The sequence below is a fragment of the Eutrema salsugineum genome, unplaced genomic scaffold (genome assembly GCF_000478725.1).
Source record: "Eutrema salsugineum unplaced genomic scaffold, Eutsalg1_0 scaffold_19, whole genome shotgun sequence".
NCBI classification, from domain to species: domain Eukaryota; kingdom Viridiplantae; phylum Streptophyta; class Magnoliopsida; order Brassicales; family Brassicaceae; genus Eutrema; species Eutrema salsugineum.
Window position 1 is genome coordinate 2,145,310 of NW_006256838.1, and position 12,767 is coordinate 2,158,076.

Consider the following 12,767-nt stretch of genomic DNA (forward strand, 5'->3'; position numbering starts at 1 on the left):
CTATGATATAGATAAATAATCATAAATATTAATTACCAGACAAAGACTCGATTAGGGTATTAAATTGCAATTTATTGAAAACCTGTGGGACTGTATAGTTCAATATATAAAAGTATAGGGTCGAAATTAGGGAAATTTGAAAATACTATTCTGAGATGCAAATTTAGCGTTTCTTGCCAGCTTCCTTTCCATTTAATTTAATTTATTTTATTTTTATTCGGTTAACTAACAAAATTTATTACACGATTCCTTGTTTGAATTTTCTCATACAGCAATTAAAATTAATGAATCCGCGTCAGAGGACCCTACCAATTACTCCTACCAGACCGTCGCCGCGTCTTTTTGACTGCGGCAAAACCGCAAAAGTCGCTTGAAAAGTAAGCGTTTACTTTAAGCATATTGCCGATGGATGGACTAATATCATCGACTTTTTGGACTAGTTTTACTTTTAAGAGACTTTTTGGACTAGTTTTAACTTTAAGAGACTTTTTGGACTTTCATTTCATTTGTAACGTATGGGTATTTGTTAGAATATTTTCAAACCTAATTAACATAACATGACACGTTCCATTATGAACTTAATACTGTATAACTGTTACAGCAAATTACAATTGTCAATTGATGTTTGCTCTTTTGGCGTATGTCAAATGGTTTGTGTAAGTCTTTAGTATTGTAATTTTAGATTTGTTTAATATAAAGTAATTTTATCATAAAATTAAAACAATAATAGCTTACATATATCTAAAAATATATATTGAATTTGAATTACTTATAAGAAAAGCTAGCTCGTCCTCCTTTATTTCCTTTAAGTAAACAAATCAAACTGACATGATTTATTCACTTATCAATTTTATTGATGATTTGCTCATTAGTGAAGTTTTAAACTTCTTGCAAAATCACATTTATCAGATTTGTCACAATAGGAGTTAGATGAGATTTATAAGATTAGCCATGCATCAACCCATTTTCAGCTCACAAGGGAAACCAAGTCCGAGATTCACACAAAAACAAACATGATGTCTTAACTCTCTTGGCTCTAAATTTTATAGTTTTTTATGTGTATGTAATGTAACAGAACCACTTCTTATAATTCTAGCGTTGTAGACCATATATATATATATATAGTTTTCATTTCCCTAGTCCATATCAGGACAACATATATTGTGTTTAACCATAAAGTTGCAAAGGGATATACCTCATACCTGCTCCCAGCAATGTCTTAAATTTTCATGCAATCTACAAAACAAACAAACAAAAAAGGAGGCAATGTGTAAAGGGAAATTTTGTGTAGCTTTCGAATTTCAAACGATTTGTATGTTATTCAATCATATAATCTCATGTCTTTTTTTGTTGTTGTTGTTGATAAAGTCAAATATCTCATGTTATAATGAAGAATATGAAGGTTGAGTTTCATACCTTGTAAATATAGGGATTAAGTCTTCCTCCTGTGCCAACCCTCTTCACTTCCTCCATCTTCAACAACCTGCATCAAGATATCAAGTTCATAAGCCATAAGGTTGCGATTATTTGACCATTACTAAAGCCAATACCAATATCTTCTAGTCGACTCCAGCATGCACAAAGGCTTAATTTTTTTTTGCTAATCTAAGAAATGAAACCTAGTTCATGGATAAAGTGTTTAACAAGTGTGTATGAGAGGGAAGCAGGGAATACATCCTGAGAGCTTTGCTGGTGTCGGGGGTGTCGCCAAGAATCTGACGGATCTGAACTTCAGAAGAAGAGGCTGAGGAAAGTAACTCCAAGATCTCTTTTGCTCTACGGCGTATAGATATCGACCTGCTACTTTCTTTCTTCTTCTCCTTCTCTACCACTCTTATCTTATCGTAAATTTTCTGATTTCTGAGTTTGAGTCTGCTCTCAATGCTGGAAACTTCACTTGAGCCCGTTGACAAGCATGACGACTCATCGATGGAATCAACGGAGCATGTGGAGAGATCACACACAGAATCCATCATCAACTGTGTTGGCTTAATATTGAAAGATCCCCATATAACCTGAGAACGGCGTTTTCTTGCTGTCTGCATAAACCACTCATTGAAATTAGGAATGATCTCCGTCAATTTACACACCGACTCCAAGTTTCTTATCTGGAAGGTCTGTTTCTCACTGAATTCAGAGCATAAGAAATCCAACAGTCACATGATATTCGAAATTTCAAACTCCAAATGATCCGTATATGGTAAAATCATAATCATTAATCCAGAATCGAAACAGTAAACATACAAAATTTAGCTCGAACAGAGGAATTCAACAAGTCAAATCCAGAAGAGGCTTGTCGATCAAAATTCACAAGAGTTTGAACATATCTACATGTATTCGAAATTTAAAACTCCAGAAATGTTCCGTTTCTACATTAACCCAGAATCGCATAAGGAGATTTTGAATATTTCAGAACTAGCGATTATCATTCAGGTTAATAACAGTAACATCAAAACTAAAGCCCAAACGAATGAAGGAAATCAACAGAACAAATCCACCAAGAGACTAGTCAATCTAATTTCTCAGTATTTCAAATTCTTCCGAACAAATGCAGATCCAGAAAACGGCAAAACGAATACACTGAAACAGAGACGCGATCAAGAGTTCGCACCTTGAAATCCAAGAGATGAAATTGATTTCCAGTATAATCAATTTTGAATCCGCGATCGTTACCATTCCCAAACGAACCGTCGCTGGACAGAGCGGAGACGCACGATCTCGATCCTGTAGACCCCAACATCAAGCTCAGGTTCGAGCTTCCTTCGTCACACCACTTCCTCACATAGCTCGATTCCTCTACAGATCCCGACCTATTATCACCCAATTCGATTATTAGAAAACCACGAGGAAGATAACACAGATCTGAATCGCGATCCTCATAAATTGAAACAGATTGGCTGTGCGATGCGACCTTGTAGGCGAGAAGAACATCGGTTCATAGGACAGGAGGAGAAGAGAAGAAGCAACGGTTCTCTCTATCGTAGAAGGAAACTTCGTCATCTTCTAATTTTTACTTCCGAATCAAGGTTTCTCTGAGTTTCTGCTAATGGCGGGATGATATGATTTCCTCTTGAGTTTTGAATTCCTCCCTCTCTCTCTCTCTCTATTTCTCTCTACTCTCTCACTCGCACATTCTCACTCTGTTATATACCAGCGTGCATTGAATAGAGCGGAGCAATAATCGGCGAGCCCTTATGTTAAGCCCATTAATGGCCCTAGTTATGGCCCAATAGAAATTCTTCTGGACTCACAGTCTCAGAGTAGCACAGGCACAGAGATAGAGAGACGCTATAACGACATTTTCCAGATAATAAAAACTTGATGTCATGTCCTCTTGCCTTCACCTTCTCCCTCCCGTCTCTTTCCCGTTTCCTTCTCAACCTCTCTCCATTTCCCGCCACAAACCTCTTTATCTTCTACGCGCCACTCCAACCTCTGCAGCAGCGGAAGTCACCGGCGCCATTGATGGCTCATCTTCGAAACTTGTCTCTCGATCACGCTCTACGGAGTGGTGGATTGATTCCCTTCGGTCGAAGGTTCGATCCAATTTGCTCCGTGAAGCCGTCTTCACTTACATTGACATGGTTCTTCTGGGTATCAAACCCGATAATTTTGTGTTCCCTGCTTTGCTCAAGGCTGTAGCCGATCTTCAGGACATGGATTTGGGGAAACAGATTCATGCCCATGTGTATAAATTCGGGTACGGAGTGGATTCCGTGACTGTTGCTAATACTCTTGTGAATTTTTATAGAAAGTGTGGAGATTTCGGGGCTGTCTATAAGGTGTTCGATAGAATTTCCGAGAGAAACCAAGTCTCTTGGAATTCTATGATTTCTTCTTTGTGCAGTTTTGAGAAGTGGGAAATGGCGTTAGAGGCATTTCGGTGTATGTTGGATGAAAATGTGGAGCCTAGTTCGTTTACCTTGGTGAGTGTGGCTATTGCTTGCTCGAATTTGCCTATCCCCGAGGGATTGATGATGGGTAAGCAGGTTCACGCCTATAGTTTGAGAAAAGGTGATTTGAATTCGTTTATCATCAACACGTTGGTGGCTATGTATGGTAAACTGGGAAAATTGGCATCTTCCAAAATCTTACTTGGAACTTTCGAAGGCCGTAACTTGGTGACATGGAACACTGTGTTGAGCTCGTTATGTCAGAACGAGCAGTTTCTTGAAGCATTGGAGTATTTGCGCGAAATGGTGCTCAAAGGTGTTGAGCCAGATGGGTTCACTATTTCAAGTGTTCTTCCTGTTTGTTCACACTTGGAGATGCTGCGCACAGGAAAAGAGATGCATGCTTACGCTTTGAAAAATGGCTCTCTGGATGAGAATTCTTTTGTTGGCAGTGCTTTGGTTGACATGTATTGCAATTGCAAGCAGGTGTTGAGTGCTCGTCGAGTATTTGATGTAATCTTTGATAGAAGGATTGGCCTTTGGAATGCTATGATCGCTGGGTATGCCCAGAACGAGCATGACGAGGAAGCGTTGTCACTGTTTATTGAAATGGAAGAAACTACTGGGCTTCTGGCTAACACAACCACAATGGCAAGTATTGTCCCTGCTTGTGTCCGTTCCAATGCATTCTCCAGAAAAGAAGCGATCCATGGATTTGTTATGAAAAGAGGTCTAGACGGAGACAGGTTTGTGCAGAATGCACTGATGGATATGTATTCGAGGCTAGGGAAGATCGATATCGCCGAGATGATATTCTGTAAAATGGAAGATAGAGATTTAGTTACATGGAACACGATGATTACGGGTTATGTATTCTCAGAATGTCATGAGGATGCGCTTCTTGTGCTACACAAGATGCAAAACATTGAAAGAAAGGTGGGGGAGGGTGTTAGCCGAGTTGGTCTGAAACCTAATTCCATCACTCTTATGACAATCCTCCCCAGTTGTGCTGCACTATCAGCATTAGCAAAGGGAAAAGAAATCCATGCTTACGCTATCAAGAACAATTTGGCAACCGATGTGGCTGTAGGAAGCGCTTTAGTTGACATGTACGCAAAATGCGGGTGCCTACACATGTCGAGAAAAGTGTTTGATCAGATTCCAATAAAAAATGTTATAACTTGGAATGTGATTATAATGGCTTATGGGATGCACGGAAACGGGCAAGATGCCATAGAGCTGCTCAAAATGATGATGGTTCAGAAAGTAAAACCAAACGAGGTTACACTCATCTCAGTATTTGCAGCTTGTAGCCACTCAGGCATGGTGGATGAAGGATTAAAGATATTCTACAATATGAAAAAGCACTACGGGGTTGAACCTAGCTCAGATCATTATGCTTGTGTTGTAGATTTGCTTGGAAGGGCTGGTAGAGTTAAAGAAGCGTATGAGCTCATGAACATGATGCCTCTTGGTTTCGACAAAGCTGGAGCTTGGAGTAGCCTCCTTGGCGCTTGTCGGATTCAGAATAACCAAGAAATTGGAGAAATCGCTGCTCAGAATCTCATTCAATTGGAACCAAAAGTAGCTAGTCACTATGTGCTACTTGCCAATATTTATTCATCAGCAGGCCTCTGGGATAAAGCAACAGAGGTAAGGAGAAAAATGAAAGAGCAAGGTGTGAGAAAAGAACCTGGATGTAGCTGGATCGAGTATGGCGATGGGGTACATAAATTCGTAGCCGGTGACTCGTCTCACCCGCAAAGCGAAAAGCTCCATGGATATCTGGAGAGCTTGTGGGAGAAAATGAGAAAAGAAGGATATGTACCTGACACATCTTGTGTGCTTCACAATGTAGAAGAAGATGAAAAAGAGGTTTTGCTTTGTGGACACAGTGAGAAGCTAGCAATTGCCTTTGGGATACTTAACACGTCGCCGGGAACGGTCATTAGGGTGGCTAAAAACCTCAGGGTTTGTAATGACTGTCATCTTGCTACAAAGTTCATCTCAAAGATTGTTGACAGAGAAATTATCTTGAGAGATGTTAGGAGGTTTCATCATTTCAAGAATGGAACTTGCTCCTGTGGAGACTATTGGTGAGAGACAAGATACGGAAAAAAGTCTCTTCTCTCTTGACTGTATATCTTGTAAGTGTTGTTGATTCGTGTATTCTTCTTATTATATACTACACAGTTGAGCAAGAAAAGCTAAACTTCGTCACTGAGAAAGCATGATTGCAGAATCGTTTCACAAACTTTTACTATTACTGATTCTCAACTACAGAGAAAACGAAAATTTTGATTTGGTGTCATCATATTTGGTCTCTGTAGTCTATACGTTGATTCTTTATTTGCCACATCTTCTTGAAGGACAAATGTGTTATTATATTTGGCAAAATAATTTAGATAATTTTTTAAACAAAACATAAATAAGTTAAGATAATTGATTTTCTAACTTTTGGTGGTCTGGTCCTACAGATCAGCAGCAACCATCACTCTTTCTTTAGTTGTCTCTTTGTTGTACATATAGAAGGAGATGAGTGATAGTGGTGGAATTCCAGTTCTGTAATCAAACGTAAACAACAAGATAAAAGAAGCAAATAATAAGAAATTTCCAAAAAGGGAGATTGACGAAGACATTTGACCTCCCAGCTCAACGAACAACATCGCTTTCGCAGTTTGCATTGAATTGAAGCATAAGCAACCCTTCAATTCCGACAACAACCGATTTGCAGAGAATCACTGTTATGTTTTCCCGGGAAAGCAAATTACACTAATCCTCGGTATCAATCTTTTGGCTGTGTGTGACTTGATTCAGAGTTTGGTTTCTGGGTTTTGGAGGTTTTAGGGCTTGAATCTGATGTTGGTTCAGGACCGTGTGGCTCCTAAGCCGCCGAAATCTCGAATCAGAGAACTTTCTATTCAGCAACATAGCCACCGATTCGCTGAACCCAAAAACCTAGATTTCTCGTCATGGTTTTCCGACAATGTCTATAGAATTGCTGTCTTCTTCCTCGTCCTCGTCACCGTCGCAGCTTTCTTCTTCCTCTACAACACCACCGACACTGCTTCCCTCCTTTGCTTCCAGTCCCAATCAACTCAATCGATTCAGTCTCTCACTCGTCCTCAAATCAACTGGAATTCGATCCAGATCGTCTCCGACAAAACCTCCCCGTACGCTAATTTCCGTACTGAGAAATGGATCGTGGTGTCGGTGACGAAGTACCCAACGGAGGAGCTCAAGGGTTTGGTCAAGATTAAAGGATGGCAAGTTCTAGCGATCGGAAACTCTTTAACCCCTAAAGATTGGGATCTCAAAGGTGCGATTTTTTTATCTCTCGATGCTCAAGCCGACCTGAATTACCGGATTCTGGATCATTTGCCTTACGATTCCTTCGTGCGCAAAAGCGTTGGTTACTTGTTCGCGATCCAGCACGGTGCAAAGAAGATCTACGATGCGGATGATCGTGGCCAAGTGATCGATGGAGATCTTGGGAAACATTTCGATGTCGAGTTGGTAGGTGAAGACGCAAGGCAAGAACCAATCTTGCAGTATAGTCACGAGAACCCGAATCGAACTGTGGTGAATCCTTATATCCATTTCGGGCAACGGTCTGTTTGGCCTAGAGGTTTGCCATTAGAGAACGTAGGCGAGATCAACCACGAAGAGTATTACACTGAGGTTTTTGGTGGTAAGCAGTTTATACAGCAAGGGATTTCAAACGGCTTACCGGATGTTGATTCTGTGTATTATTTCACCAGGAAGACGACTTTTGAACCGTTTGATATCAGATTCGATGAGCATTCTCCTAAAGTGGCGTTGCCTCAAGGCATGATGGTGCCTGTGAACTCGTTTAACACGTTGTACCATTCCTCGGCGTTTTGGGGTTTAATGCTTCCTGTCTCGGTTAGTTCCATGGCTTCGGATGTGCTTAGAGGTTACTGGGGACAGAGGCTTCTGTGGGAGCTTGGTGGTTACGTTGTTGTTTATCCACCTACCGTTCACCGGTACGATCGAGTCGAAGCTTACCCTTTCTCGGATGAGAAAGATCTCCATGTCAATGTCGGTCGTTTGATCAAGTTCTTGCTTGCTTGGAGATCAGATAAGCATAGATTCTTCGAGACGATTCTTGATTTGAGCTTTGTTATGGCTGAGCAAGGGTTTTGGACAGAGCTGGATGTGAAATTCACAGCTGCTTGGCTCCAGGATTTGCTTACTGTCGGATACCAACAGCCTCGGTTAATGTCACTTGAACTGGATCGCCCGCGAGCAACCATAGGACACGGAGATAGAAAAGAGTTTGTTCCTAGGAAATTGCCTTCGGTTCACCTCGGGGTCGAGGAGATAGGCACAGCGAGCTCTGAAATTGGGAATTTAATCAGGTGGAGGAAGAATTTCGGAAACGTCGTGCTTGTTATGTTCTGTAACGGACCTGTCGAAAGGACAGCTCTTGAATGGAGGTTGCTTTATGGGCGGATATTCAAAACCGTTGTCATTTTGTCCACTCGGAGAAACTCAGATCTTTACGTTGAAGAAGCTAAACTCGATCACATTTACAAGTAATCTAAGAAACTCCTCTGGATCTTAGTTTCAACCTGTTCTTTCACAATGTGAGCGAGCTTTCTAAACTGTGACTCTTGTTATTTCTATTTCAGGCGTCTACCGAAGATATTTGATCGGTACAGCAGCGCAGACGGGTTTTTGTTTGTTGAAGATGATACAATCCTCAATTACTGGAATTTGCTTCAAGCCGACAAAACTAAGCTCTGGACTACAAACAAGGTACCATAGATTTAGTTAAAGTTGAGATTTTTAGTTTCAGTTTGGTTGCATTGCACGTAGTTCAGTATTGGTTTGTTTTTGAGTTTACTCAGTTTGGTTTATTAACATACATGGAGACACTTTTCAGGTTACTGAGTCATGGACAACAGTGAGACCAGCTGGGAATTCGGATTGGTATTCGGTTCAGGCGGAATTGGTTAAGAAAATTGTCGGTACAATGCCGGTTAATTTCCAAGTCAATTACAAGGAAGCCACAAAGAACAGCCATGAAACAGTCTTAACGGTTTGCAGCTCGGAAGTATTCTATGTCCCTAGACGCTTCGTTGCTGACTTTACCGATCTTGTTAATCTCGTGGGGGATATGGATTTGCATTACAAAGTGGCTTTGCCTATGTTCTTCCTGTCGATGGATTCGCCTCAGAATTTTGACCCGGTTCTTGGTTCGATGGTATATAAGAAGATGGAACCAGCTTCGTTAAACACTTCTTTGAGTTTTTATTCTGCGGAAACACCAGCGGTTCATCCTTGGAGCATCTCGAATGAACAAGATTTCATCAAATTGGTACAAAAGATGGCCAAAGGCGATCCACTTTTGATGGAATTGGTATGATTCAAAACATGTAGACTATGTAATAGCTTCAGCAATGAATGATTGTTAGAAACAGGAAATTAAATCATTTGTTTGTGTTATACGAAAATGGGTTAATCGATTCTTTTTTGGCTCTCTTGATGTAACTTTTTTCCATGAATTCCTAGAATGTTCCTTCTTGATGCTACTAGTTTGGAGACGAAATCTAGTTTAGATTAGGGAATGTTTTCTATCAATTAATATCAGTTGTTATAAAATTCATTCCTATAAAAAGGACTAAAACTGTAATTTAAAAAGATTTGGCATACTTCTTTAATTTTCCTAAAATATTTGACCTATTTTACTAATTCTCGCTACTTTAATTGAACAATAGAAGACTTTGAGTCAAACATCTATCCTAGTCTCCCAGAGGAGGACGCGTGTCGTCACATTAGCGTCAATAACATCTACAGTATCAAATATAAACTGTAGCACACAGGATCACTAACTACTCTAACAGAATTATCCCGCCCAACTTCGTCTTCCACCTTTCGTCTCTTGAACAGAGATAGATTCTCATATTCTGGAAATTTCCACTAATCTCTCTCGAAGAAAGTAAGCGATTGAAGAAAAATGCAGTCTGCCGCGTTTAATCTCCTCCTCCTCCTCATCTCGTTTACCGCCATAGCTATCCCGTCAATAACCTCCGCCACAACGATCGGAGTCACCTACTCGAATCCAGCGTCCACCTACAGCTCCATTCCGATATTGCCGGAAAAAATCGCTTCGAAGGTCGTTGCGATGAACTTTCAGGCGGTGAGGCTTCTCGACTCGAATCCGGAGATGATTCGCGCTTTCGCGGACACCAACGTCGCTATCTTACTCTCAATTCCGAATCCGATGATTCCTGTCCTCGCTTCAAATCTTTCGCTCGCGTCGCTTTGGGTGTATCACAATGTGTTTGTCTTCTATCCGCGCACAAAGATCTCAGTGATCTCCGTCGGAGACGACGTGATTTCGTCGTATTCTTCGCCGGACGATCCACCTCTGTTTCTCCTCAGGGCGATGCAGAATGTTCAAAAATCTCTGGAGAATCTGGGAATCTTCAAGATATCGGTATCTACGACGTTCTCTTTCTCCAGCATTATCCCAAACGCTTTCCCTCCGTCATCGGCGAAGTTCGAACAAGGTAACGGAGAAGCGATAATCAGGCCGATTCTGCGATTCCTTGAGAGAACCAACTCATCTTTCATCATCAAGATAGATCCCTACGAGATGTACAGATCCAGATCCTCGACTACAATCGGGTTTGCCATTTTCGAATCTTCAAGTTTCAATTTCAGAGAGGATCTCACCACCGGAGTTAAGTACCATAATCTATTCGACATGATGGTCGACGCTGTGATCAGCTCCATGGCCGTCATGGGGCACGAGAATCTTCCGGTGATTGTGGCGGAGACTGGTTGGCCTAGCACGGGAGGGATTGGTGCGACGCCGTATTACAGTTGGCGATTTTTGCGGTCTTTGATTGGCCACCTGAGACGTGGATCTGGTACACCACTGAGGAAAGGTGGTCCATTAGAGGTTTACATATTTGAGCTTGTTGACAAATATGATCCCGAGCAGCTAGGGACTAGGAGGAACTGGGGACTTCTAGATCACAGCTTGAAAGACAAATATCAGCATTTGGGACTCAAAGACTCGGAGACTATCTTCGCAATCTTATTAGCTCTCTTGACAGTTGGTTGCCCTCTTGCATCTCTCATGAACGCGAGCCACAAGCTTATTGGCTGGTACATTAGGAGGAATGATCCCCCAAGACCCATCAGAAGAAACGTCAGAAGAAACTGAGAAACCTAGCTACATTTTGTTGTTTGAACTTGAAGTCAGGTTTGTTTCCATTTGTTGTTTAGTTAAACAAGAATTCATATGAAATAGCTGCTATATCGAGATATGGAACAACAAGTCCTGGACCCAATAAATTTGGTTTTTTACTAGGAGGCATAAAATTGTCAATACGAGAAACTGGTAACGGCCACAAATAAAAAGCCTTCCAAAAGATTTGTGTTCAAAGGCAAAACAAGTCCAACCTGACTTCAGAATTATGGATATAAGAGCATCTGCATTCATGAGTCTATCAAAAGTCTCTCAACAAATAAATATCGATATAATATAATTCAAATTTATTATTAAATTTTAATTTTAAAAAGGAATCAAACTAATAGCAAAATAATATGGGGTTAAGAGTCTCTTAGACTTGGTGATAGACTACCAATACATATGGTCTAGTTTTCCTCGTCTCCAAGTCACTTTAACAAGGCAGTTTAAAAACAAAAAAAAGCTCAGAAATCATAAGATAAAGTTCCAAATGCAATGGTAACAATATAATAATAATAATAATGACAATGCAAAGAGGGATTCGGTACGTCGCTAATGGCAAGAGATCACTAAACAGATAAAGCACCAATCACAGAATCACTCATAGTGCTGCTGCTTGATTTGGTCTCTCTCAAGTGACATTTATAGGACCGTACAGCCACTGTGATAACATCTGCAATGAGTAGCAAAAGGCAAAACATGGTCCAAACAAAGAGCCAGAGTTTGCCGTTACCGCCCCATGAGTCCACACTAAACTTGCCATATAAACCGCAAAAAACTCCCAGAGAAACGTTAAAAGCTATATCCGTTGTCTGATTTGTTCCTAATATACGATGAATTGTCAAGTACGTGACGACCACGAACATGAAGACAGCGTCATAGATCTGCGACCACACTTTATGCCGGCAAAGAAAGATTGTAAGCTTATATATTATCAGTGGAAATTCCCACCATAAAAAGGTTTCTTCGTCAAAGTATTTGCATATTGAGGTATCTTCTTCCATGAAGCTATGTTGTGAGAAGAAGACGCAAGTCAGAATGTTGAAGACACATACGAAGAGCCAGCCCATGATACTTGTGACGACCATATCGGCGCCGTCTCCTTCTGTATCTTCTTCTAATTCGGTTTCGAATCTCTCATTGGCTCTGATGAATGCAGCTTTCGAAACACCCATCTCTAGCTTGGATGGTGCTTCTGTATCTTCTTCCTATTGATTGTGCTTTCTATTAATTAACTACATTCAATAACAAGTATTTATAGGTTTTAGGGTCTATCCCTAGGACCCTAGGTCGGTCTATAAACAAACCACACAAGTCGTTATGATAAGAATATATCCTAGATACAGATGATGATATTCTCAAATATCATACGAATATATATCCTGATGTAAATAATTTTAAAAATGGTGGACCAAAATAAACATCCGGGAAAAATTAGAATCTTAGAACATAACGAAAAATGACAAATGTGTACAATAATCTATTAAGAAAATATGTAACGAAAAATTTCCCTTTTTTGTACTTTTTCCTTTTTTAAAAGATTTCCAAATTAATAATGCTAACAGGAGTAAACTATTGAACAAAAAAAAATATATAATTCAGAGAAACAAATGTGATGACCCTATTGGTACGGATAAATTATTGAT

General features: G+C 40.3%; 4 protein-coding genes across 5 annotated transcripts; 3 read left to right on the forward strand and 1 right to left on the reverse strand.

Annotated features, from left to right (window-relative positions):
* Positions 1 to 960: 960 nt before the first annotated feature.
* On the reverse strand, positions 961 to 3,397 carry LOC18019950. Of its 2 annotated transcripts, XM_006402813.2 has the most exons (5): positions 2,912 to 3,397; positions 2,612 to 2,810; positions 1,675 to 2,039; positions 1,417 to 1,483; positions 961 to 1,236 (listed from the first exon to the last, which is right to left on the reverse strand). In XM_006402813.2, the coding sequence occupies exons 1-5, from the start codon at positions 2,998 to 3,000 to the stop codon at positions 1,228 to 1,230; spliced, it is 729 nt and encodes a 242-aa protein (XP_006402876.1). In that variant the 5' UTR covers positions 3,001 to 3,397; the 3' UTR covers positions 961 to 1,227. The 2 variants fall into 2 exon arrangements, with proteins under 2 accessions (XP_006402876.1, XP_024012960.1); XM_024157192.1 differs by lacking the exon at positions 961 to 1,236 and having other exon boundaries at positions 1,411 to 1,483.
* Positions 3,055 to 6,175, forward strand: LOC18019951 (pentatricopeptide repeat-containing protein At3g57430, chloroplastic). The gene is given in 2 exon segments (XM_006402814.2): positions 3,055 to 3,358; positions 3,361 to 6,175. Coding segments are annotated over 2 exon segments (2,670 nt in total). The 5' UTR covers positions 3,055 to 3,321; the 3' UTR covers positions 5,994 to 6,175.
* Positions 6,176 to 6,453: 278 nt separating this feature from the next.
* On the forward strand, positions 6,454 to 9,456 carry LOC18019952 (probable glycosyltransferase STELLO2). The gene is made up of 3 exons (XM_006402815.2): positions 6,454 to 8,452; positions 8,549 to 8,675; positions 8,803 to 9,456. The coding sequence occupies exons 1-3, from the start codon at positions 6,753 to 6,755 to the stop codon at positions 9,283 to 9,285; spliced, it is 2,310 nt and encodes a 769-aa protein (XP_006402878.1). The 5' UTR covers positions 6,454 to 6,752; the 3' UTR covers positions 9,286 to 9,456.
* On the forward strand, positions 9,373 to 11,094 carry LOC18019953 (glucan endo-1,3-beta-glucosidase, basic isoform). The gene is made up of 3 exons (XM_006402816.2): positions 9,373 to 9,376; positions 9,638 to 9,731; positions 9,873 to 11,094. The coding sequence occupies exons 1-3, from the start codon at positions 9,373 to 9,375 to the stop codon at positions 11,092 to 11,094; spliced, it is 1,320 nt and encodes a 439-aa protein (XP_006402879.2).
* The last annotated feature ends 1,673 nt before the right edge of the window (positions 11,095 to 12,767 follow it).